The 27075-nt window shown below is 40.3% G+C and overlaps 2 protein-coding genes across 3 annotated transcripts in view; both read left to right on the forward strand.

Moving 5' to 3' along the window:
• LOC308105214 (uncharacterized protein) overlaps window positions 1–211 on the forward strand; it is a gene marked incomplete at its 3' end in the record, with an annotated part of 35805 nt that extends 35594 nt beyond the window's left edge. Inside the window, exon 10 of the mRNA XM_080455849.1 lies at window positions 112–211. Coding sequence (XP_080311975.1) covers window positions 112–211 — 100 coding nt within the window. The remainder of the gene's footprint in view (window positions 1–111) is intronic.
• LOC308104854 (GTPase IMAP family member 8-like) lies at window positions 114–26543 on the forward strand. 2 transcript variants are annotated; one of them, XM_080455427.1, is made up of 11 exons: window positions 160–186; window positions 9760–9802; window positions 14600–14680; window positions 14960–15670; window positions 17541–18239; window positions 19590–19708; window positions 21707–22189; window positions 22874–22976; window positions 23152–23279; window positions 23363–23748; window positions 24648–26543. In XM_080455427.1, the coding sequence occupies exons 3-11, from the start codon at window positions 14620–14622 to the stop codon at window positions 24808–24810; spliced, it is 2853 nt and encodes a 950-aa protein (XP_080311553.1). In that variant the 5' UTR covers window positions 160–186; window positions 9760–9802; window positions 14600–14619; the 3' UTR covers window positions 24811–26543. The 2 variants fall into 2 exon arrangements, with proteins under 2 accessions (XP_080311552.1, XP_080311553.1); XM_080455426.1 differs by lacking the exon at window positions 9760–9802 and having other exon boundaries at window positions 114–186.
• Window positions 26544–27075: the final 532 nt, after the last annotated feature.

Consider the following 27075-nt stretch of genomic DNA (forward strand, 5'->3'; position numbering starts at 1 on the left):
CATTATTCATAACACACAGCACTGTACATTTCACCATTTAACTGTATGCACTCCAAGATGTACAAAATGCTATTTCAACATATTTTCCAACTTAAAACTTACAACTGACAGTGATATAGCGGTCTGGAGACGGGGTTGTATAGAGAGTTGCCAGTCCAGCACGACCAGCAGTGATTTTTATCAAAGGTGCAGTATGTTCTCATTACATTGAATAACTATGTTATAATAACTATGTTCCTTCAGCCCTAGTTCTCTTAGGCCGATTCATAATTTTTCGCTTCAGGTTGGGGCTGGGATTGGATAGGGATTGGGGTACGGGACAGGGTTGGGGATGGGGTTGGGGTTAGGGAAAAGGTTGGTTAAGGTTAGGGTCACTGTTAGGATTATATTACGTTTAGAGGTAGTGATGCACAGGACTGGACCGGGCATTTTGAGGAGAAAGAATAAGAGGCAGTATCAGCAGAACTGAAAGTTAATTAAACCTTGAAATGTTTGAGAGAGTTGGGACACTCCCATAGACTTCAGTTGTAGTCGTAGTTGTAAATGTATTGCCAAAACCAACTTATGTGTGCTCAGAGATAACAACTAGAACAAGAAGAATGCTAAAGTAATGTGACCGGGGCGTGGGCGAGATCAGAGGATGTCGTAACTCTCTCTTAATGGGTCTAGAGATGGAGCCGCCTCCTCTCCTCTCTTTAAAATGTTTATTGCCTACGTTTTGACTATATCCCTTTGCTGGCGCTGTAAATCTTTGATTTCCCCCTCATTTTGATATAAGAAAATATGTTCTGGAGGTATTTCTACCAAGCAAAATAACATTAGGTTCCAATATGGCGGCATATTTTCCAATATGGCTGCTGATAAATTGCAGAAATGTACATCTGCTTATGTTTAATCCACATGAGCTTGTAGCACATATATTTGTATTAATTTGCATACACATAATCCATTTATGGCACATTTTAAAGTGATTTGGTAGCTTTTTAATGACCTAGGTTCCAGTAGGGTAACAGACTTTTCAATATGGCCACCAATAAATACAGAAACCTAGATCCTACAAAGCCTAGTGCTTCTTTATTGTCTCCGCCAGGCCGAAGGCATGGCGAGAGAGTATGTTTTACCCCCTGTCCGTCCGTCCGTGTGTCCGTCCGTCCGTCCTGTCCTGTCCGTGTGTTAGCAGCTAATCTCAGGCACCGTTGGCCTGGTCGCTGCGAAACTGTGCACACACACTCCCTGGATGCCAATTCAGAACCTCTGCCCCAAATTTTTCACATGGGCCTGTTATAGCGCCACCAGGAGGCCGATTTGTGCAATACCCATTTACTCCTACAGATTTTATCACGCAAATCAGTACACAGTATCTATATAGTCATGTTATCAAGACGGATCTGTCCGATATTTCATATTCCATCCAGATTGGCTAAGGTTGGCTTCCAAAGTTTGCAGGATTGGTCCGTTTTGAACAAAATGTCTCAAATCATGAACACAGCGTGCGATTTCCGTGAAAACTTGCACGCACATTCCCACTAGCCCGAGGAAGAAATGGCACCTTTTTCACATTGGCCTATTATAGCGCCACCAGGTGGCCACAATAACCTACCTGACCTGGCGGAGACCTGTGCTCCGAGGAGCACTTTTTCTAGTTTTGTATTATTATTATTTTCCATTTTTTTAACCAGGCAAGTCATTAAGAACACATTCTTATATACAGGTCAGCATGGCAGACATGGAACATGTTTGAGAAAATATTCCCTGTCTTCTCCAAATTAGGTTCAACACCTGTTGCAGTAAATGATAAACATTATGCAAGTCATTGAGGAGTTCATATTCATGTATGAAATGAAGCATAGCGTTAGTTCATGCAGGACACGGAAGTCTTGCATGCCTCAGCTGTAATCGGCTGTCAGTCAGAGTCAGCTGATGTGAACATCAGCCTAGCCTCCTATTCCCCATTGACAACTCTGCTGGTCACACTCATTACTCATTATGTCACACATTCATTCTCCAATCACAGCTCATGCTCACGCTTCACTGCTGCTTAGCTGCCTCCTCCACCCCACCCTCCACCTTTTTGATTAGAATCTGGCATAGGCTCAAATACTTGTGATTTATATCTGCTAATTCAAACTAATATGTCAATGTATTGCTTATTGTTTGATATTGTATCCCTATAAGTTATGCTTAACATAACCTGATTTTGCTTAGCATGCTGCTTGGACAAAATTCAGGGAATATCTCTCGGAGCGGAGCCTTTAACGCCAAGCTTAACTGTATTCCATTTGTTGCAATAAATGGTTAAATCTAATTTGATGTGAGTGTTCCTGACTGAAAGGAATATTCTGGCCACTGCAAATGCTATAGCTGCACACCCCTCTGTGGTTGTAGTTGCTAGCACACTGTAGTAACTCAGCATAAAGTTGCCAGTCTCTAAGCAATAAGTCATTTTAGTAAGATATTGGAACCTAGGTCATTAAAATGCTACCAAATCACTTTAAAATGTGCCACAAATGGATTATGTGTATGGTAATTAATACAAATAAATATGCTACAAGCTCATGTGGATTAACCATAAGCAGATGTACATTTCTGCAATGTATCAGCAGCCATATTGGAAAATATGCCGCCATATTGGAACCTAATGTTATTTTACTTGGTAGAAATACCTCCAGAACATATTTTCTTATATCAAAATGAGGGGGAAATCAAAGATTTACAGCGCCAGCAAAGGGATATAGTCCAAAACGTAGGCCCAATTACAGCCATTTTGAAAACTGGTGGCCATCTTGAAAAATGGAGGAATTCTGCGTGGCCCGAGGTTGATTATTAATTAGGGTGGTATACAAGTATTGACAGGATACTGTACATTGACGTCATGAATTAAAATAATTTGAGAAATCATACAGCAAAACATACAGATGCACATCAGACAGTCAAAGCTTTACGATACGATAATACGATAATACTTTATTGTCAGTTCACACTGAAATGTGTCTTGCGACCCAGCAGCCATGTATGCAACAATAAACAGTACACACATTTGACATGACACAAGAAAACAAAACAAAATACATACATAAAAACATACAAAGACAAGAGCAATGTCCACCACTCAAGCCTACCCCTGGCCTAAACTCCTGATTAAGCCTCAATGTCGTCTGATGGACAAAGGACCTCTTCAGTTTGACCTTATTGTAGGAACACTGTATCTCCTTCCTGAATAAGAATGAATACTTACTTGAATACTTCCTGTATACATTTACTAATCACTAAAGCCATTTTGGCTTGCATATTTATTAGATCTTTAATGTTAATGATTAGTTAAAATGTTAACAGTGCATGCTTCAGCCTGCCTGCTGCTGCTGCTAGCTGCCTGCAGTACAGGCACATGTCATGCAATCACAACACCACCGCAGTGTGCTTCTGCACGCACATAACAGCAACAATGACAGCCATGACCAATATCTTTCTTTATCAATATCTAATAGGGGTGTAACGATACGTTTTAACAACGATTCGATACTTGGTTGTCTATATGATACATGAACGATACAGGACAGGTTAATTTAGAACGATACGATTCAATGATTTAAAATCGATAAATAAAATACCTGTGAAAAATAAATACCTGGATACTGGATATAAACCCCTCTTTCTCTTTTTTTTAGACGGGTGACGAAGTCTCCCAGTCTCTATAAACACTTTTAAAATAATTCAAAGAATGCAAAGTTATCCCCGCCCCCTATTTATATGGATTGGAGTGAACGCCCACAATTCAACGTCACAGGCCCATTTCTTCCAAGGCAGGGAGGCAGGCGGTCGCATGTTTCTAGCAGAGAGGCGAACAGCCCTTTCTTAAGGAGTTTTTGCCAAGGGGGCGGGGGGGTGTTCTTTCATAACAGACTCTATACTCTTTAACCTTCGGTTTTAAAGTGAGACCAATGCGTTGTAATTACGCTCCCAAATCCATATCGCCTGTTCTCTCATAGTTTAATGTTAACAGCCGATTGATACGTAACCAATCTCATGCGCAGCACCGCTGTTAAATACCAAAACACTCGCCCCAAAACACAGTCGCCCCGGGCAAATCCGGCGGTAGGCTATTCACCTGGCATTCAACGTAACCTCAGTAAACTAGCCTACTATGCCTAAACCTAACCTTATTTCTAAACGTAACCTCAGTAAAACGGTGCCAAAACCTAACCTTATTCCTAAACTTAACCTCAGTAAAACTATGCCTAACCCTAAACTTATTTCTAACCTTATCCTCAAGTAAAACGAATACAAGAAAATGGGGGCGAGTGTGTTTTGGAGCGAGTCTTCTGGAGGTTTTTTAGCAGGCGAAAAAAATAAAAGCCACCGGGAAGATTGGAAATTGGAACGTCGTCTGTGTGACTGTGGAGCATGTTTATGGATATAATCTGCGGGGACAGACGATATTAAGTCGGCGAAATGTTCTCTGACTGTCTGCAACACAGCAGAATGCACACGACGCAGTCTGTGATTACTCTGATGCGGCGGGGGGAGCAGTGTGCTGACTGACACACATGGCTAATATGAATACCATGGTGATTTTAGCCATAAATGAGCTCCGGGTCCAGTATGGGTCTGAGACCCGGTCAGACCGGGTGTTGTACATTTGGATTATCCTCGGTTCGTTTCGGAACGGGTCCAGTTTGTTTTCCTCGGTCCCGTTTCGGGCCGGGTCCAGTAATTTAGAATGTTTTCTCGGTTCCGTTCGGACCGCTCCAATTATCCACGGGTCCGTTTCGGTTCGGATCCCATTTTTTGTATCCGTGCTACTTGCATCGTCTCCCTCGCGATTGAGATCATTTTGTTATTAAAGAAAGCCTCTGCGCTTTATTAGCCCCCCCCACACACACACATGCACGCACACGCACACGCACACACACACACACACACACACACACACACACACAATAACGTTTCTGCGTGTACTGCTTGCGTTTAAAACAAAGTCTGATTCACAACGCTTCACTGTTGATGCAGCTATTTGTCTGCTGCCCACAGAAGAGGGGCTATAGAGCTTACTTTATTCCTAAAATAGCAGACCTACAAGCTGACAACGCGTCGTGGATGCGACGCATTGTATGAGCTTGTAGGTCTGCTATGTTTTTAAAACATAATAAATTAAAAAATAGCATGCTGAATTAAATGTATATATATAATACAGTCCAGGTCCAGGGTCTTCAACGTTTTTCAGGTCAAGGACCCCTTAGCTGAGAGAGAGATCAAGCAGGGACAGAAAAGTATTTGGAGGTCGGGGGGGGGGGGGGGGGGGGGGCAAAGGAAATAAAAATAAATACATTACATCTGGACCACCCCCCCCCCCCCCCCCCCTGGTAACTAAATAACGAACAGTCCCTAACAGCATACATTTCCATTACAAATGAGGGGATAAATACATATAAGACTCCCCCCCCCTCAATTACAGTACATTTAGGGCCCAATACAGCATATTTGAATACATTTAGGAGTAAATGACAGATTTCTTTGACATAGAACTCTCCCACGCTCAGCGTTGCCATGTCCTCTAATTATAAGCGACATTGCCCTTGTTTTTCTGTGAAGGTACTTGTAAAGACTGGTGGTTGGGCTTTGCCCCTGTTTCTAAAACGTTGTTGATATTTGGCATGAGTTATTTGTTGATAGCTTGTAGATCTGCTATTTTCTACTACCACCACCACCACTAGTAATAATATTAATAACTAGAAAAAGTGCAGGTCTCCACCAGGTCAGGTAGGTTATTGTGGCCTCCTGGTGGCGCTATAATAGGCCAATGTGAAAAGGGTGGCATTTCTTCTTAGGCCTTTTACAGCAAACGGACACTTCATTCATGATTTGAGGCATTTTGTTCCAAAAATGTGTATTGCTAAGTTGTATGGATTTAAACTTGTAACAGAGTATTTCTATATTGCAATATTGGTACTTAACATAAGTAACCACTTTGAGTATTTTTTCCACCACTGCCAAAATATATCGCCTATACATAGTAAACTATAATAGCTGTTCAAACGGCTTTTCAGGTAATAATGGTGTTTCAGGGGCACGGTGGCACAGTCGGTAGTGCTGTCGCCTCACAGCTAGAAGGTCCTGGGTGTGTTCTCTCCTCCGCGTCATCAGTGCCCATACCCTAGGTGGGGTTGGCGAAAGGGCCTTTCTGTGTGGAGTTTGCATGTTCTCCCCGTGTGTCATAGGGTAGGTACCCTCACAAAAACATGCAGTAATCCTGGTCACTATACTGCCTCCCCCTGGCCAGCCGGGGCGCCTGATGGAGGGGAAGGGAACTGGTTGGAATAACGTGTTCCTTCCACGCGCTACGTCCAACCAGGGAAACTCCCCCCTGTCAGGTGACAAGAAGGTCAGTTGGCTCTCATGCATTGAAGGAGGCATGAGCTCGGCCCTGGCCTCCCTAGGTTGGCAGAGGGAAGGTAGTGCCCAGGATTACATAGACAATTGGCACTGGGTGTAAAAAAATAGGGTTACAAAATCGTGGGATAAAAATTAAAAAAATAATAATAATAATGGTGTTTCAAGGTGATGCCTTCCTGTGCTATTGAAGTGGTGCTAATGCTAGTGCACAGCATATGGAAGTTTCGAAGTAGTTCACACGTCTATTTACCAATAGATATGTCACACTTAATCAGTATTCACTTTCCACGTACATCACCAGCGCAATAGAGATGAAGGGAGCCGGATCTTGGCGATCCGTTCCTTTCACAGAGCCGTTCAAAAGACTGGCTCATTTGTATATTTATATATTTAAAAAACATTTATAAATGTATATAAATAAATATTTTTATATTTATATCTCATAACATTATTTATATTTATATTCTATAAATATGATCAGGGCCGCATTAAGGCCCCTCAGGGCCGTGGAACTACACCAAATCAAAGGCCCCCCCTCAACATTAATCGGACAATATTGGGTGCGTTCACGCGCACGTGCGTTTGGTGCACGTGCCACCGCCAGCAGGATCGGTGCTGACACAGGCACTGGGCACAGGCACTGGGCAGAGCCTTTCCAACTTCAGTCTATGCTATAACTACAGTGTCTATCATTACAAATTACATTTATTATTAAGGAGGTTACTTTATGGTCATTACATTCGTAGGCTACTAGACATATGGTGATGAGATGGGTAACAAATGTTTCATATTTATTTTCTTATTCTTCATAAGAAATGCAACAATTCAAGTTTAGAATTGAGAAAACAATACTCAGCAGAGATGGGAAAAGTACTACTCACTTTCATTACTTAAAGTAGAAGTAGCCTCAGATACATTACTTATGTAAAAAGCGACTTTAGTAAAAGTACTCATTCAACTAATTACTCAAGTAAAAGTACAAAAGTACAGGCTCTGAAATGTACTTGAAAAGTTAAAGTAAAAAGACCTATTGAAGTCTACTGCGGTGGTTCTCAACCTTTTTACCACCTCAGAAAATAATATTATGGCTCACCATTATGACTGACTGATGTTAAAATACAATAGCGTAGACCTACTACCCCATCCTATTCAGCTATTTGCACAGTACAAATGTATTTAGAATATGTCATTTAGATTTTCACAGTGTACATTATGGTAGCACTAAGACAGACAGACAGACAGACAGACAGACAGACAGACAGAGATGACATTAACAACCGTGAGCTACATTATTCAAACACAGCACGTGAGATACAGTCTAAGCTAAGCCTACTTCAAACAAACACACACACGCACACATCTTCATTGTAAGATTAACTCACCATGCTGTGGAGGTTCAAAGAGTTTAACACACGGCACTTCCAAAGTTTGTACAATGTTTAAGTCACAGGAGCTGGTTTTCATATCGTAAATATGAACGTTGGCCCAAATCTTGCGTTTAATCCACATGGTTCTTGTTTATTTGTGTTGCTGTCACAGACCATGATAGCAGAGCCATACTGGTTAACAGAAACAAACTTACCCTAAAAGCGGAGGATTTCAAAATAAGAGCCACTTGTAAAGATTATTCGACAGTAGTTTTATTTTTTTGTCTACTTACAGGAAGTAGAAGTGACACATCAGTACCAGCGACGGTATGCAAGAGGTTTGCATCTGTTCTGCCGCGCAACATTAAAACTAAAGCAACATTTGTTTCTAAATATATATAATTCACACAGCAGGGCCCGAATGTATACATTTTTATAAATAATAAGAAGAAGAATATATATAATATTATAATAAAATAATATAGATTAAAAAAAAAATTACAACAATATATATATTTTTTAAATACATAATTCACACAGGGCCCCTGCAGGCTGCAGGCCGTGGAACACAAGTTCCACTAAGTTCTGCGGTTAATGCGGCCCTGAATATGATATAATTGATGTTATATCATATATACAATAATACAACATATAATATATTATATTTAAAAATATTTAATAATAATAGATTACATCATTAATACAATATTTATTATATTATAATATATCATATACATTATAATACATATTATTATAATATATGCAATTATAATATAACATTTTATTACAATAATTAATTTAATATATCTCTGCTGTCCAGCAGCAACCAGCTACCTCCAAAACGCTCATTTTTTAGGAGTTGTTTTTCAGGAACAAAATATATATATATATATATTTCTTTTTCAGGAAATGAAGAAAACCTTATATTTTTAAACTCCCACAGACGTACAGGGACTGACCTGCTTCACACTGTCACCCGTCTACACATGACATCTTATGTCATACGTCCTTTTTTCCTTAAAAGTACGTAGTATTGCATAATTTTTTTTATTTGCATTGCAAAAACGATTCGATACGATTATTTGCATTGCAAAACGATTCGATACGTTTCAAAGTCAAACGATACGATATTTTGCTGTTTGCATATCGATATAGTAGATCGTTGAAAATTCAAAACGATTTTTCGATGTAGTTACTATATCGTTACACCTCTAATATCTAAGCTATAATGATTATAACATTGGCACAGCAGCCTGTTAATTCTGTGCATGAAGATTAGGCTACTAACCATGTCAGTCGATGTTCCTCCAAACAACTCCATTATTATCACCATTTCTAGTAGATAACATGGTCAATCGACAGTATCCTGTTTATCCATAGTCCAGAGTTTTTAATTACTTGCGTTGGTGATGGGAACTCATAGCCTAGTGTACTGCAAGCCTAACGGCAGATCTACACCAGAGAATTTTCACACACACGCACACACGTGCATATGCGCACACACACTTTTCGATCCAGTCCCAGTGTGTGTATGGGGACTTGCGTACCCGTGCGCCTGGTGTAGCCGGTATCATTGATAATCAATTGGATCTAAACAAACGTGCTGTACGTGCCACGCATATGCTTGCTTTGAAAAGTCTGGTGTAGATCGGCCGTAAAGCCAGACTTTACTAAATGACAAAATGTTTATTGGACAGTCCGTTTAAATATTCCCAATTCAACATGCTTTTTGTCTTTCCGTGTTTGAACTCCACTGTTGTGTTTATTATATCCCGTTCATGTTCGCTGAATTTAAACTGATGCAACAGCAGCAACACTGCCAACAAGTTGCTGATGATAAGCCATTCATTATGGCAGTTGTTTTCCAACTAAGATTTAAATATGAATCAGTCAGGGGAACAAATAAAAGCATTGTGTTTATGTGTGAATGATTTCAAATACATTTCAAGAAATGTATGTTGGAATGTGCTCTCAACTTCTATGTGTTATTTTTCTTCTTCAGAAAAAAGAAAGAAAATAAGAAAAAATATGAGAAAACAACAGAGGTATGGTTCCATAACTCTGCTTCCATTTGTGGCTTCTGATTAATCAGACTTGCAACGTCATCAAGTTGATTTTTAGGAATGGAGATTTTTCCTCTTGGAAAAGTAAAAAGTGTTTGACTCAAGTGTCTTAATAAAGAAAGTAAATAAAATGTCTCACCGAGGTGGGGTTGATGAAAGGGCCTCTCTGTGTGGAGTTTGCATGTTCTCCCCGTGTCCCATAGGGTAGGTACCCTCACAAAAACATGCAGTAATCCTGGTCTCTATACTGCCTCCCCCTGGTCAGCCTGATGGAGGGGAAAGGAAGTGGTTGGAATAACGCGTTCCTTCCATGTGCTACGTCTTACCGGGGAAACTCCCCTCTGTCATGTGATAAGAAGCGGCCTGCTCACTCCTCATGCATTGAAGGAGGCATGAGCTCAGTCTGGGCTCTCCCTAGGCTGGCAGAGGGAGAGTAGCTCCCAGGATTACATAGGCAATTGGCACTGGGTGAAGAAATGGGTTACAAAATCATGGGTTAAAAATGTCAATGTCCCACTGATACAGTACCTTGCAAAAATATTCAGATTCCTTGAAAGTCTCATGGATGTTGGTCGGTCTGTCCAACACTTTGGTCCCAAACATTATCTTGAAAACGGCTGACTGAATTTTGATTTATAAAATATGCGTGAAAATGTTTGCCTAATGGTGGCACTACATGAAAGGCCACCTCTGAGATTCATGAAGGGGCACAGACATTTTATGGATATCCAGCCAGTAGTTTCTGGGATATTTTGTTTGGGTTCATTATAGTGAACAGATAATACAATAATTATGAATGCAGATTACAGGGGATCAAAGGTTATACATATATGTCCTAATTCCAAATAATTACAATTCCCTACAGTTAGGTGATGATAATTACTGATGTTTTGGTTGGGAAGATGCATTTCATTAGCAGAGTATACACGTTTAAGTTGTTTGGATCAATGTTCACTTTAACAGGTTTGGCCTGCTAATTACAGTATTTTGAAATTATGTTTGCTCCTCGTTATTAACAAGACTTCATCTACAGCTAATGGAAAAGGGGTGACTGATGTACTGATTGATTGGTTGAACATTTTATTAAACAAAATAAACAGAAATCCAAACAGCACGAGTACAGTCATACACTTAGGGCGGCTTCACACTATGGTCTCGGGTGCGCACTCCAGACCGCTTGGCAGGTGTCGCGCTAGTGTGAATGTTGCGTATCGTTCCCCGAAACGGATCACCGTTCCGTTCCCGAAACCACCTCCGGAGACAGTCTCGGATCCGGATCATGCGTATTTGGGTACGGTACGCTGCAATGTGAAAGCAAGTGTACCGTTAGACGGAAGTGGCCCGCTATTTGTAATAGGTGACGGTATATAAACTCGACAAAAACAGTCAACAAAAACACGTCGCAGATCAATCCACAGGGGTTCAACCATGGCCGGATCCCGCAGTTAATTACTGACCGCCGCTCCCTCCCGCAAGAAAAAATGTAATCCCATTCTGTCCCGCGTCATCCCACGGGTTCATTTAACATTTACTCCCGCCGCATCCCGCGGGTTAATTTCATCATTAAATTATAAAATGAACCCGCGGGATGATGAAAGATTTAGTACCGCATCATCCCGCGGGTTAATTTTATCATTAAATTACCAAATGAACCCGCGGGATGATGCGCTAAAACCCGCAATATTTATATATAAAACTTTTTTTTTTATTATATAAAACATTACATACAGAAAAAGAATGAGAGCGCGAGAGATAGAAAGAGAGGCCGTGTCACGGCCATATAAGGACAGCAACAATATATATATATATATATATATATATATATATATATATATATATATATATAGTATATCTTGTGGATATCTTGTGGAGTTTCAGCTACTATGCATCCCAGAAATATATAGCTTAGGCTTTGTCATTTGAAATTTGTAAGTAAATATGGTAACTCATTTAGATGTAGGCCTACGTAGGTTTATGGTTTTCCAAGGACTATAGCCGTTTCACTCATGATGCAATTTCTCTTTCATAACAGATACATACATGTGCCAGATAATCCCCACACCAAGAGAGTAAAAAAAGAAAAGACGTTGGATTGATGTACTTTATTTAGACTTGAGACATGAGAAACAGTACATGGAAGTACAATTCACAATACAAGGTTTCAGTCATTCAGTCCGACTTCACTGTATAGGCTACTATAGTTGCCTTTTCATAAATGATATATTTTTGTACTTAAGCTGTCGTGAAAGTTTATAATATTTAGAGAAATGTAAAGTTTCAAATACAAAAGTAGTAGTATAGCTAGGCGGAAAATTGATACCATAGTGCACTTGGTGATACAAGCGCGAAATTTGGCACAGATGACCTTCATATGACCCTAATTGATAATCAACCTCTGGCCACGCGGAATTCCTAAGATTTCAAGATGGCCACCACCAGTTTTCAAAATGGCTGCAACTGGGCCAATGTGTTGGACTATATCGCTTTGCTGGGGCTTATTTTAATATAAGAGAATATGTTCTGGAGGTATTCCTACCAAGTAAGATAAAAAATAACATTAGGTTCCAATATGGCGGCATATTTTCCGATAAATTGCAGAAATGTGCATTTGCTTATGGTTTATCCACATGAGCTTGTAGTACATGTATTTGTATTAATTACCATACACAGAATCCATTTATGGAACATTTGAAAGTGATTTATTAGCTTGGTAAAGCTTAGTGCTTACTTTTTGTTTTGTTATTAAGTCATTATAAACACATTCTCATTTACAATGGTGGCTGGGCAAGTGACAGGCCAGTGTACTAGCAACTGCAACCACAGAGGGGTGTGCAGATAAGTCCAAACTTAAAGCATTTGCAGTGGCCAGAACATGCTTTTTTACATCCACATCGTGTCAGCTCCTGGCATGATTTGGCCACTGCTGGAAGATCCGTCCAGTGTGGAAGCCAGGTTCTGTCCTTCTGGTGCCATCCCCAGTGGATTGGACTTGGCAAAACAGGACTGCACAAGAGTGACTGGCCCCATACATGTCCTGCTTGGAATGCAGCTCTCTTGCAGTGTTCCTTCAGAGCAGCTCTTGTTGGTGGAATGCAGTCATATGATCGCTGCTTTCTGGCAAACAAATCTAGTCGTGCCTCATTCACTTCCTTGTAGGAACTACTCCTATCGTACATGAGTACTACGAACTCCTCAATGACTTGTATGTCTTCATCAGTTACTGCAACAGGTGTTGAACCTAATTTGGTGAAGACAGGGGATATTTTCTCAAACACGTTCCATGTCTGCCATGCTGACCTTTTCCCCTTTCCATGGAAGGACGAAACTGTATCGCATCCGCTGAATGCATGAAAGAAGGAAAGACCTGATGACTTTGATCCAATAGCTGATGCAATTTCATGGATTGGGATCCATCTGTGGTCCTTCCCGCTTCCAAAGGCAATCCACAGCTTTTTCAAGCCAAGTCTTTGAACTATCGAAACTGCTATGACAACAACGTCAGTATCTGAGCTGCGGATGATGGCATCTGACGCACCATGATTTGCAGCATGGGCTGCATGAAGGAACATCCTTGTGTCAGCTTCCCCGTGTGTGCAGCCCTGTAAGTCAGACACATCATGGTCATCTAAGTTGCAAAGTAATGCATTTCCCATTGTGACAATAGTGCAAGTTTCATTCTGTGTGTCCCTGGAAGCAATGTTATGTGCCAGAAACTCAAAGAGTTCTGTTTTATTGAGATAATTCCTGAGGAAACTGGCCCAGTTAGTAGGTGTCTTGGTTCCATCACCTACTCTGCGCCGCACTCCAGTGCCTCGTTTCTGCCTCGTTTGGGATTTCAAGCTGTCTTCCCTGTAGACATCAAACACTATGTGAAGTTGTTTGTGACCTTGTGCATATTTGTGCAATTTTGGCAAGACTTCATTCATTGCATAGGACTCAAATGTTGAACCAAGAACACAGAGCAAACACAGGGCTTAAATAGACAGGGATTAACAGGATACAGGTGAACTCGACAGACAATCAACACTGGGATAGGCTGGGGGACTAAGAGGACACAGGTGGAAACACTGACAATATCACAGGACTGGTAAGACAAGGCAGGTAACAGTAACTAGGCTTCAAAACAGAGGCACTAATGACCAGAAAACATTACATTTCTGCAATTTATCGGCAGCCATATTGGAAAATATGCCGCCATTTTGGAACCTAATGTTATTTTTTATCTTACTTGGTAGGAATACCTCCAGAACACATTCTCTTATATAAAAATAAGCCCCAGCAAAGCGATATAGTCCAACACATTGGCCCAGTTGCAGCCATTTTGAAAACTGGTGGTGGCCATCTTGAAATCTTAGGAATTCTGTGTGGCCAGAGGTTGATTATCAATTAGGGTCATATAAAGGTCATCTGTGCCAAATTTCGCGCTTGTATCACCAAGTGCACTATCGTGTATTGAAAACAGCATAATTCCGCCTAGCTACACATTCCTGTTCTCTGGATGATGAATACTAACCATCACCTTGTCTCTGGTGCCACCTTCAGGCCAAAGTGTCAACTTCATACACAATATATCTAATAATCTAATCTGCCTGGAATGAGTGTTTAAAGTATTTTCTTGTCATTACTGATTCATGCTTTCTTTATAATTATTGTGATTTCTTGGTGACTCTATTAATGTAGAGTGTTGTGTTACTATATTGTTACCTCAGCTGCCCATCATTGTTTAAATAAAGGTTGATGATACAGTAGGTGGTTTACATTAATGTCGTATTAATTTAGGGTGTTTCCAGTTGGCTACAATGTTTTCCAAATGGTGGAACCCACAGCAGAGTGGGATTCAGACCAGCAGCTCATCAGCAGGTAAAACATTATGGACTATTTTCATAGAAGCATTCAATCATGGAGATCTGTGTGTGTGTGTGTGTGTGTGTGTGTGTGTGTGTGTGTGTGTGTGTGTGTGTGTGTGTGTGTGTGTGTGTGTGTGTGTGTGTGTGTGTGTGTGTGTGTGTGTGTGTGTGTGTGTGTGTGTGTGTGTGTGTGTGTGTGTGTGTGTGTGTGTGCGTGCGTGCGTGCGTGCGTGCGTGCGTGCGTGCGTGCGTGCGGCAATAATAATAGTATTATTTGACTCTTTCCATCCAGGGAAGAACGGTGACCCCTCAGACCTGAGAATAGTTCTGATCGGGGGAAGACATGGAGAAGGACCCAGTGGAAAGAGTTCAGTAGGAAACATGATCCTGGGCAGAGATGTTTTTAAAGCAAACAGAAGAACATCTCAGAGTGTCATGAGACAAGAGGAAGTGTCAGGCAGACAGGTCACTGTGGTAGACACTCCAGGATGGTGGTCTACTCATCCCTTAGATCTGACCCCTAAACTGACTCAGTTAGAAATCCAACAGAGTGTGAATCTGTGTCCTCTAGGACCCCATGCCTTTGTCCTAGTGATCAGATTGGACGTCCCATATATAGGAACAGGGATGTCAGCAGAGGAGCATGTGAGATTTCTCCTCAGTGACAGAGTGTGGAAACACACTATTATAGTGTTCACTGTAACTGATAGAAACAACATGAACACTGATCTCACTGATCTGACTAGATCTGAGATAAGACCTCTTATTGAGAAATGTGAAGGTCGCTTCCATGTTCTTAACATTAGTGACAGAGGAGATAGAAGTCAGGTCAGAAAGCTGTTGGAGAAGATAGATCAGATGGTGACTAGTAATGGTTGTCACTATGAGACAGAAGAACACGTCTCAGAGGAACTGAAGGAGAAGAAGAGAACCATCAGAAGAAGAGCAGAACAAAGGAGGACAGACGCTCAGAAACAAACAACTGGACTTCCAAAACACATTGGTATGTTTTGTTTACTTTGTTTAAGTGACAATTAGCACATTTTGTAACCTATATTGCATCTGATGTGAGGAGATTATATTGACAAAGAAACAAAATGTGTTCTGTTTTAATTTTATTTGCTGGTGAAATTTTATTGTTTAAGCCAGTGGTTCTCAACCAGTGGTCCGGGGACCACCAGTGGTCCAGTCGGGGGGTTACCAGGGGGGTCCTCAGCAAAATTAGTTAACATAGCGTCACAATCATTTTAACCACTTAGCTTTGGCTATTCAAAAATAGCAGATCTACAAGCTCATAGCGCGGCACCGAGTGCCGCGCTATGAGCTTGTAGATCTGCTATTTTTAAAAAATCTTGAAAATGTGTGCATGTCATTGAATATGCATTTTTTAAAGCGAAACATTTTAACTCAAATCTTTGCCTCTGGGGGTCCTTGGCACAAAACATTTTAAGATGGGGGTCCGCGGCCAAGTGTATATCAAAGGGTTTGTGCCGCGCTGCGAGCTTTTACATCTGCTATTTTTCAACATTTTTGAAAAATCTTGAACGTGTTTGACACATTCTTTAACACTAATCTTCTCTCCTGGGGGTCCCTGGAACAAAACAAAATCAGATGGGGGTCCGCAGCCAAATACATATCATTAGGGGTCCTTGACATGAAAAAGTTTGAGAACTGCTGGTTTAGAAGGCATTTGTAGAATCGGCCTCAGGTCTTAATGAGTTAAACATGCTAACCCGGGTGTCCCTATAAAAAAAAGGATTATAATCCCCAAAATAGTGAAAATAGCTGATCTATAAGCTATTTGTCTTATGATGATGAAGTATATAGGGCTTAACCACATGAAGCCTAGCATCCCTATTCTGGGGAAATAGCTGATCTACAAGCTCACAACGTGTCGCTTTGCACCGTGTTGTGAGGTTGTAGATCTGCTATTTTGTGCTATTATATTTAGTATAGAGTGAAAACAGGTGGAGGCCTAGGACAGTCCCCTGGGGGACTCCACTCAACTAAGTATAGGGTTGAAGTGGTTTAGTGGTTGAGGAACAAAGATACAATGTTTCAAACATAATAGTTGCTGTATGTCCAAAAGCCTTAATTAATATTTTTAAAACATTTAAATAGAGTGAAAATAGCAGATCTACAACCTCACAACACGGTGCAACGCGACACGTTGCGAGCTTGTAGATCAGCTATTTCCACAGGATAGGGATGCTAGGTTTCATGTGATTAAGCCCTATGCTTCATCTTATGCCAAATAGTGAAGATAGCAGATCTACAAGCTGACAACGCGTTGTGTTAAGACGCGTTGTGAGCTTGTAGATCTGCTATTTTCACTATAATGGGGAACTTTTTTTTAACTCATTGCCTGCCATGGACGAATTAATTTGTCAAATTCTGCTATGGCCCAGCCTGCCATGGACGAGTTTGGACGAGTTTTGAGAAAGAAAAAAAAAATCACACAGAACCAGAGATAACGCCATCCAAAGATGTGCTGCTCCATTCACTCCCTGGTTAACTTATTGCTTAAAAATGCTCTATCTCGGCTCCTGTGTACTTTTTTTTTTACACTATATATTTTTTGCAAAACATGCTACTTTCAACTTGCCACAACTATGGAACGGATTACCGCTATCGGATAACTCCCCCCCCCCCCCCCCCCGCCCCATTCTACGAGACCCCTGTGTGTGTAATGAGGGGATCACCATGCGGATAGCATTCACAGAAAATATTCCATGATTTTACACTATTACTCTGGCAGTTAAAGAGTAGGGACACTCGGGTTAGCATGTTTAAACAATAACATTTCACCTGCAAATAAAATTGTAGATCTGCTATTTTCACTGTTGTGTGACAGGACTTGTTTTCTCTGACAGGACTGACTGACCTCAGGATTGTGTTGTTGGGAGAGGAGTGCTCTGGGAAGAGTTCAGCAGGAAACACCATTCTGACAGGAAGTGGTTTTAAAGTTAGTCAGGGAGGTCAGAGGTCAGTGCAGTGTTTGGTGGGACAGGGTAAAGTAGCAGGGAGACAGGTGACAGTGGTGGACTCACCAGGCTGGCTCTACAACAGTCCACTACAGGACACCTCAGAGATGGACAAACTGGAGATCCAGAACAGTGTGTGTCTCTGTCGTCCTGGACCACATGCTGCTCTTCTGACAGTTCCTCTTCGTAGAGCATTCTCCAAAGCACAGAGAGTAGCAGTAGAGGAACACATGACACTTCTGTCACAGAGTCTCTGGAGTCACTCTATGGTACTGTTCACCCATGGAGACAGTCTGGCAGTGGGAGACAGAAGCATTGAGCAGCACATTGAGGCTGAAGGAGAAGACCTCCGCTGGCTTCTTGACAAATGTGGGAACAGATATCATGTCTTCAACAATATGGAGACAGATGACACTCAGGTCACACAGCTGCTGCAGAAGATAGATGAGATGGTGTCAGGAAACAGAGGTGGACACTGTGAAGCTGATGGAGATGTTTGTGAGAAGATGTCAGAGAGGAAGAGGAACATAGAGGAACATGTCCAGACACTGACCATGAAACTGACCACTCTGAAAGCTAGCTCTAAAGGTGATCTGTCTGTCTGTCTCTCTGTCTGTCTGTCTGTCTGTCTGTCTCCAATCTGTCTGGTAAATTATTATTAACAATAATATGAATAATACATCACTTGTGGTGGTTGTGATGATGATGATGATGAAGGACATGATTTCTATAGCCCTGTAATATTGTTGTTGTCGGGTAGAAACCTTGTATCTCCATGTTTCACATTTTTATGTTTTCTTTGTAAATTAATGCCCTATACTTCATCATACATCAGGTTTTGCACAAAAGTAGTGCAAATATCAGATCTACAAGCTCAACGCGTCACGATGCAACGCATTGTGAGCTTGTAGATCGGCTACTTTCACTATTATATTTAAAAATATTTTTTTAAAGTTAATTTAAAAAGTACATTAGTTATTTTAGTTATTTTAAAAAGTACAGTAAAGTGCAAAAAGGGGCAATAAATATAAAAATAAAATTCTAACTTAATGTAGATTAGAGGAACTGAGAGAAGAAGCATCATAACTGAACACCAGTAAAGCAGCTGCTCATTATTATTTATGTAAACGTTTGGTCAATTATATAGATTTTCAATGTTAATTAATTAATGTTATTAATAGTTCATATAACTCAATCTATGAATCCAATCCTAAATATTTACATCAGTGTTAAGCAGCACAACGTGTCGCAACACAACGCATTGTGAGCTTGTAGATCAGCTATTTTATTAAAACTAGTTAAACTAGTAACTAAAGCTGTAAAATAATTGTAGTGGAATATATTAGCCTCTGAGATGTAGTGGAGTAGAAGTATGAAGTATCAAAAATGGAAATACTCAGGTAAAGTAAAAGTAATTCAAAATTGTACTTACTGTAAGTACAGCACTTGAGTAAATGTACTTAGTTGTTTTACACCAGTGGTTCTCAAAGAGGGGTCCAGGTACCCCCAGGGGTCCTTGAGGGTTTCCAGGGGGTCCCATTGCGAAATGTTCCAGATTTTATACGTTGGTTATTCAAAGATAGCAGATATACAAGCTCACAGCGCGCCACTTCCTGCTGCGAGCTTGTACATCTGCTATTTTTGAACATTTTAGAAAAGATTTTAATAATTTAGCATTTTTTAACACAACTTTTCTCTTCTGGGGGTCCCTGGGGGTCCCTGGCACAAAACATTCTCAGATGGGGGTCTGTGGCCAAATATATACATGTGGGGATCCTTGGAACCAAAACGTTTGAGAACCACTGCTTTACACCTGTGTGTGTGTGTGTGTGTGTGTGTGTGTGTGTGTGTGTGTGTGTGTGTGTGTGTGTGTGTGTGTGTGTGTGTGTGTGTGTGTGTGTGTGTGTGTGTGTGTGTGTGTGTGTGTGTGTGTGTCAGGAGAACATCAGAGTCTATCAGATGTTAGATTGATGGTGGTTGGTGGAGAGCAGGAGGACAGGAACAGAGCTGGAAATGTCATTCTGCAGGACGATGTGTTTACATTAACTCCATTCAAGGTGAGTAATATGATATGAATGTTATAATGAAAGAAGTAAACAGTGAAGAGATCAAATATAAATGTTTTCTGATGTTAATGTGAAAGTATCTGCTGTCATGAATGTTTAACCACTTCCACCCTGGTGTCTTAACCCTTTAAGACCGGGAAAGCATCATCTATGTTACTTTAGATTTCTTTGGCCATTAAAAAATAGCAGATCTACAAGCTCGTAGCGCTACGAGCTTGTAGATTGGCATTTTTTTCTTAATCGCGGAAATTTAGGAAATCTTTAAATATATATTTTTTTTTAAAGCGAACATTCGTAACTCAAATCTTTGCTTCTGGGGGGTCCCTGGAACAACATATTTTGAGATATACGCGGCCAAATACATACAATTTTGGGGGTCCTTGACATGAAAAGGTTTGAACACACTGATTATAACAACATACGTTTTTTCAAAAAACTGTTAGGATTTAGAAGATATTTGTAGAATCCCCCAGAAACAAAGATTTGAGTTACAAATGTTCGCTTTAAAAATATATAGTCAAAGATTTGCACAAATCTTCACGTTTAAAAAAAACTAAAGCAGATCTACAAGCTCATAGCGCGGCACAGAGCTTGTATATAAAAATGACACAGGTGCGTTCCCGGTCTTAATGGGTTAATAATTTTTCATAGCCCACCCCCCATTTATTCTTGCATTGTTTGAAAATAGCAGATCTACAAGCTCACAACCTGTCTCATAGCAACATGTTTTGAGCTTGTAGATCTGCTAAAGCTATAGCCAAAGTATAAAATAGGGCTTAAAGGGATAGTTCACCCCCAAAATGAGTTTTTTTCTATGGATTAGTCACCTCATGGAGACTTGAATTTATGGATATTGTGTTGTTTGTGTCTCATTCCTAAGACAATAATTTAATGACCGGCAGCGGTTCTGGTAGGAAACACAAAGAGTCTCCTTTGTGTCTCCTACCGGAACCGCTGCCTACCGGTCCGCTGGTCATCAAATTATTGTCTTAGGAATGAGACACAAACAACACAATATCCATAAATTCAAGTCTCCATGAGGTGACTAATCTACAGAAAGAAAGTACTTTTTTGGGGTGAACTATCCCTTTAAGACCAAGAACAGTATTGTCATAATAATATAGTCACTGTACCAAACTAAAATAAAAGTACTCATTATGCAGAATGGTCCATTTACAATCATATTATTGGATTGTAATTAGTAATATATTAATGTATTCATCACTTTAATGTTATAATTAATAATATGTTAATGTATTCATCACTTTAATGTTATAATTAATAATATATTAATGTATTCATCACTTTAATGTTATAATTAGTCATATATTCATGTATTCATCACTTTAATGTTATAATTAGTATATATTCATGTATTCATCACTTTAATGTAATAATTATTAATATATTAATGTATTCATCACTTTAATGTTATAATTAGTAATATATTAATGTATTCATCACTTTAATGTTATAATTAGTAATATATTAATGTATTCATCACTTTAATGTTATAATTAGTAATATATTAATGTATTCATCACTTTGTTGTTATAATTGGTAATAATATATTAATATATTCATCACTTTAATGTTATAATTAATAATGTATTCATCATTTTAAGGTTACAGCTGGTAGGTGGGGCTGATTTTAATTTCTTGTGCTGCTGGATAGATTAACCTATAAAATGATATCATAATTGATCAGTTAATGTATGTTTGTTATTAATCACCTAAACTTACAAAGTAACTAGTGATTAATACAGTCAAATAATTGTAGTGGAGTAAGAAGTGTAATATTTGCCCTGAGATGTCATGGAGTAGAAATAAAAAAGTATTGAAAAACTACTACATTTCATAGAGTGAAGGAGAATAATACATTCAGTGAATTATTCTCTGACAAAGATGAGAGGGAAGTCTTCATTGAGGACAGAATAGAATGAAGGTTTTGCAATTCATGACTAACATACAGTAAACTTCATATTCCAGGAGTTTAAAACCCAGACTAAACTGACACAATGTGTCAGACAACAGAGTCTAGTTGCTGACAGAAATGTGAGTGTGGTGATCTGTCCAGACTGGTCGACTACACCTCCATCACAGAAGACCAAAGACGTGCTTCTACACGGTGTGACTCTGTGTTCTCCTGGACCCCACGCTGTCCTGGTGACTGTTGATGTCAGGTCCACTTTCTCTGAAGCTGACAGGAGATCAGTGGAGGAACACATGGAGCTGCTGGGGGACAGAGTCTGGAGAAACACTCTGGTTCTGTTCATGTGGGGATGGTGGCTGGGAGGGAGCCGTGTTGAGGAGTACATAGAGTCTGAAGGAGAACCTCTGAGGTGGATCCTAGAGAAATGTGCCAACAGGTACCATGTTCTAGATGGTTGGCAGAGGGTCATTTCAGAAGTAAAAAAGCTGATGGAGAAAACAGAAGACATGGTGACGAGGAGCAGAGGACACTTTGAACCTGTAAGTGCAAAACACAAGATCTATGGATTTCAAACAGAAGTTTACCACAGTTTGGTGTTACTACGTAACTTCAGTGGTCAGGTTCTGGTAATAACTAGAGAGGAGTCAAGAATCATTCTAAGCTTGGTTTATTAGGACAGGCCTGTCAGGGTTAGTAAAATGTGAAATCTGTCTCTCAAGTGAGACATGCTTTAGATATACAAGTCACTCCCACAAGCTCCTCCTTCCTACACATCTGTTATCCATTAAACAGAACAAACACTCATTAAGAACAAAACACAGAGCATTTCATTGTGGTCACTCTTGACCCTTTAAATTGACCTTTACCAGGGCCTAAGTCAAATTAACATTCCATGGAATTAGCTGGACACTGATCCACTTCACCTAGACAACTAGACATTGTCTCAGGCACATCTTCATTATACTTCACAGAGAAGGAATAAAGCTTTAAACTATATAATTGCAATCAAATATACTATCAGTTAATAATACATACTAACAGTTTGGCCAACAGCCGTTGCTATTCTTACATATAGCAGCACTGTTTTCACATTATATAACAGTGCTTTTATATCACTCTCTCATAGGTTAATTATTGTAGTTTTTTCTAGACTACTGTATATACTATATGGCTGTGTGTGTGTGTGTGTGTGTGTGTGTGTGTGTGTGTGTGTGGTCCTGCAGAATGAATTCTACACACTGACTCATAAACCACGTGGGACGTGTTTGATCATTAACAACGAGATATTCGGGAACCAAACTCGTAGAGGAACTCTGAAAGATGAGGGTATGTATCCCTGCTTTAGTGATCAGATCCAATTTGTTACTGATAGTCAATCAATGAAGGCCTTTGATCAAACACTTGTCATCTACAGTATATTTGTGCTTTGATGATATATAAAAACATTATCTCTCTCTCTCTCTCTCTCCGGCACTCTTTCTTTCCTTATCGTGTCACACAGAGGCTCTGAACAGGGTGTTCTCCATGCTGGGCTTTAAGGTGAAGATACACACCAACCAGACAGCAGATGACATCCGTCGTGTGCTGAAAGAACTGGGAGGACGAGATTTCACGAAGGCAGATGCTTTGGTAGGTGGTGTTCAACATCTATAAAGAGGTGTCAGTCTTTCACTGTTCATTCCTGTTTTCACACATTCTGCCTCTGACATTAGGTGGTGTGTGTGCTGTCTCACGGGGACACGGGATGCGTGTTGGGTACGGATGGTGAGGAGGTGTTGCTCAAAGACTTGACTCAGCCCTTCAGAAGCAGCGATGCCTCCACCTTGGCAGGGAAGCCCAAGCTGTTCTTCATCCAGGCGTGCCAGGGGAGCGGCTACCAGGGGGGAGTGAAGCGGCCATCCTCGACACAGAGCGAGGAAGAAGGGATGTCAACAGAGGAAGACTCTATCTCGATTTCCCCGGACGAAAGGGTTCCAGACGATGCAGACTTCCTGATGGGCATATCATCCGTGGTGGAATGCAGATCATTCCGGAAACCCGGTGAAGGTTCCTACTATATCCAGGAGCTGTGCGAACAGCTTGAAAGAAGAGCAGACGGGTAAGATGGAGGTTTCAACATGTGTCAGCACAAGATACAAGGCTTGACTTTACAAGCCTTTATGTTGGCCAAAACAATAAATGTTTATCTGTTCTAGTAGAATGTTTCATTCTTTTGTTTCTCTTTTGTTTACATAATAAGCCATTGGGAGGAGAGTACCAATAGATTATCTTATCAATCCAGTGATGTTAATTCAAGGTTCTCACAGAGTTTTAAAAATGCAATACCACAACATGTCAAAGAGGACAGAATATAGTTGATTTATTCACTAATACAAACCAAATTGTCTTAAATGTAATGTAAATCATTCTGCTGTGAGGGGGATATGGAAATCAGACAGGATGCTTCCCCATGTGTTCTGAGCAGTGGTGTAAAGTAACTAAGTAAATGTACAATTTTTAGGTATTTTTTACTTTCTTCAGTACTTTTACTTCTACCCCACTACATCTCAGAGGAAAGTATTGTACTTTTACTCCACTACAATTATACAAAAACTGTAGTTACTACAGTAGTTACTTTGTAGATTTTTGAAAATAGCCGATCTACAAGCATCGCGATGCGACATATTGTGAGCTTGTAGATCGGCTATTGTTGGTACTTTAAATATATTTTGATGCCAATACTTTTGTACTTTTACTCAAGTGAATTTTGAATTCTGGACTTTTACTTGTACTTTACATGTTTACTTGAGTATTTCTACATTGCAGTATTGATACTTGTATTTAAGTAATAAATGTGAGTACTTTTAACACCACTGGTTCTGAGCTCTCACACAGAATGCACTGAGAAGTGATTTTCACATCCTCCTCACAATAGAATAAACATCAGTGAAATGTCCAGAGCTTAATTTCAGTGCTAATGTAACGTTCTATTCTCCACTGTTTCCTGAATCCTGACAGAGGAGAAGACATTCTTAGCGTCCTGACGGCCGTGAACCGGAAGGTCAGCAGAGGACAGTATACGTTTGCGGGGCACAAACAGATGCCAGAATACCGGAGCACCCTCACCAAGACACTCATCCTCAAATCAATCTTAGGCAACAAGACAGCTGCACGTAAATAAAAGCTGTTTATGATCATACTTTAACCATTTTTGTCTCCGCCAGGCATGGCGAGAGAGTATGTTTTACCCCCTATCCATCCGTCCGTCCGTCCGTCCGTCCGTCCGTCCGTCCGTCTGTCCGTCCGTGTGTCCGTCCGTTAGCAGCTAATCTCTGGCACTGTTGGCCCGGTCACTGTGAAACTGTGCACGCACACTCCCTGGATTCCAATTCAGAACCTCTGGCCCAAATGTTTCAGATTGGCCTGTTATAGCGCCACCAGGAGGCCGATATGTGCAAAACACATTTATTGATACTACTCCTACAGATTTTGTCCAAACATCACACAAATCGGTACACAGTATCTCTATAGTCATGTGATCAACACGGATTTATCCGATTTCCCATATTCCATCCTGATTGCCTAAGATTGGCTTCCAAAGTTTACAGGATTGGTCCGTTTTGAACAAAATGCCTCAAATCATGAACGCAGCTTGCGATTTCCGTGAAATTTCACACACACATTTCTATTAGGCCGAGGAAGAAATGCCACCCTTTACACATTGGCCTGTTATAGTGGAAGAAATGCCACCCTTTACACATTGGCCTGTTATAGTGCCACCAGCAGGTCTAATTTTGCAAAACACATTTTTGGAACAAAATGCCTCAAATCATGAATGCAGTGTCCGATTGCAGTGAAAAGCCCTTGAACAAATGGCACCCTTTTCACATTGGCTTATTATAGCGCCACCAATAACGTACCTGACCTGGCGGAGACCTGTGCCTTTTCTATTTCTATTAATTTTGTTTGTGAAGTGGGTTGTGAGATCTCTCTCTCTCTCTCTCTCTCTCTCTCTCTCTCTCTCTCTCTCTCTCTCTCTCTCTCTCTCTCTCTCTCGTGCTATAAATAATTAAAATAAAGATGACTTTCACAAAGAGGTTTGGTGTAGAGGGGGAAAAAACAGCAGACCAAGTACAGAGCCAAAGGTCAAGTTTACCAAGTATTGATGATGATAGTGCTGTCAAACAAGTGTAATACTATGTCATATGAAGCTGTCTGAAATCTATGAAAAAGTTCTGCAACACAATTTCATACAATATGTAGTCGGGGGTCCCTGCTTCATCTCTCTCTCAGGTAAGGGGTCCTTGGTCTGAAAAACGTTGAAGACCCCTGGGCTATGTTATGTATATCTCAACAAATAAACCTTCTTGATTCTATGACCATATTACCATATGGAAATGTACCTGGAGTTTGTAGTTTGGGGGGAAAAGTCTCAAGTTGAATCATCTGGTAGAGATGGGTAGGCTCAATCTCTTGTGAGAGACCATTTTAGTCATTAGTATTCTTCACTTCATTTTGTATTTTCTTCTCAAAACATGCACCTGTGATTGATATAAACTGATCTAAGGAATTGATTATAGTCTGTTTTATCACGTCTACTAAACTGAAACCAGCCAATCAGAATCAAGGAATGAGACTAGCCATTTTAGAAATCCTTGTAAGCCATACAGGGGCTAAAAATACCCTAAACCACCAGCTAGAACTAAAGAGTGTCTCCTTCGGGAATAGCTGGGTCCTTTTTGTTGTTTTGAAATCTTCTGTCTGGGTCATGGTCGATCCTACATTGTTAAAATGTACACTTTTAAGAAATGTTATCTGTATGATCTTTTACTTATTTTTTCTGTTATTCTTATTTGATTGTGCTGTTTTTATTGTGATATGGATCTCAGGTCTGAAATAAAGGATTAAATTAAATTGAATTGAATTATTGGTGCAATTAGACTATGATGTATGAAATGTATTCTGTAAGGTTGTACTGGTGGAGCCAGAGTGGACAGGCTTGTAAATCATTGGACCACCAGTCTACACAGTTAGGGTGAATAGATACTACACTATAAAAACATGAGGAAATACAGGAGTACAGGTATCGTTTGTCTGGATGAACTTAGACCAACATCCCTCCAAAACATTGGCTATGATCCCCACAGCTCTACTTACCGTCTCTTTATTGTTATTTTGTTCCCCTTTACCTTTAAAAAAAGGAAACTGTCTCAGAACTGCTATTTGTATCATTTCTACAGAGACAGGGTCAGCTAGGTCAGCTGATGGGGAGCAGTGTTCATGTCGTCGACTAAAACTATGACGAAAGATGTCCGTCGACTTCCTTTTTTCACTGACGAAAACGAAATAAAAACGAAATAATAACTAAGACCGGTGCAGCAGAAATAGCCGATCTACAAGCTCACAACGTGTTGCACTGCGACGCGTTGTGAGCTTGCAGATCGGC

This window comes from Gymnoscopelus braueri (genome assembly GCF_963280865.1).
Source record: "Gymnoscopelus braueri genome assembly, chromosome: 17".
Lineage (NCBI taxonomy): Eukaryota > Metazoa > Chordata > Actinopteri > Myctophiformes > Myctophidae > Gymnoscopelus > Gymnoscopelus braueri.

Excerpts from the sequence above, each read along its gene's own strand:
- LOC308104854 (XM_080455426.1), top strand. The coding sequence starts at position 14,620 with ATGTTTTCCAAATGGTGGAACCCACAGCAGAGTGGGATTCAGACCAGC. Across the intron at positions 19,709-21,706 it reads TTACATTAACTCCATTCAAG|GAGTTTAAAACCCAGACTAA; the intron begins GTGAGTAATATG and ends TTCATATTCCAG. Across the intron at positions 23,749-24,647 it reads CTTGAAAGAAGAGCAGACGG|AGGAGAAGACATTCTTAGCG; the intron begins GTAAGATGGAGG and ends GAATCCTGACAG.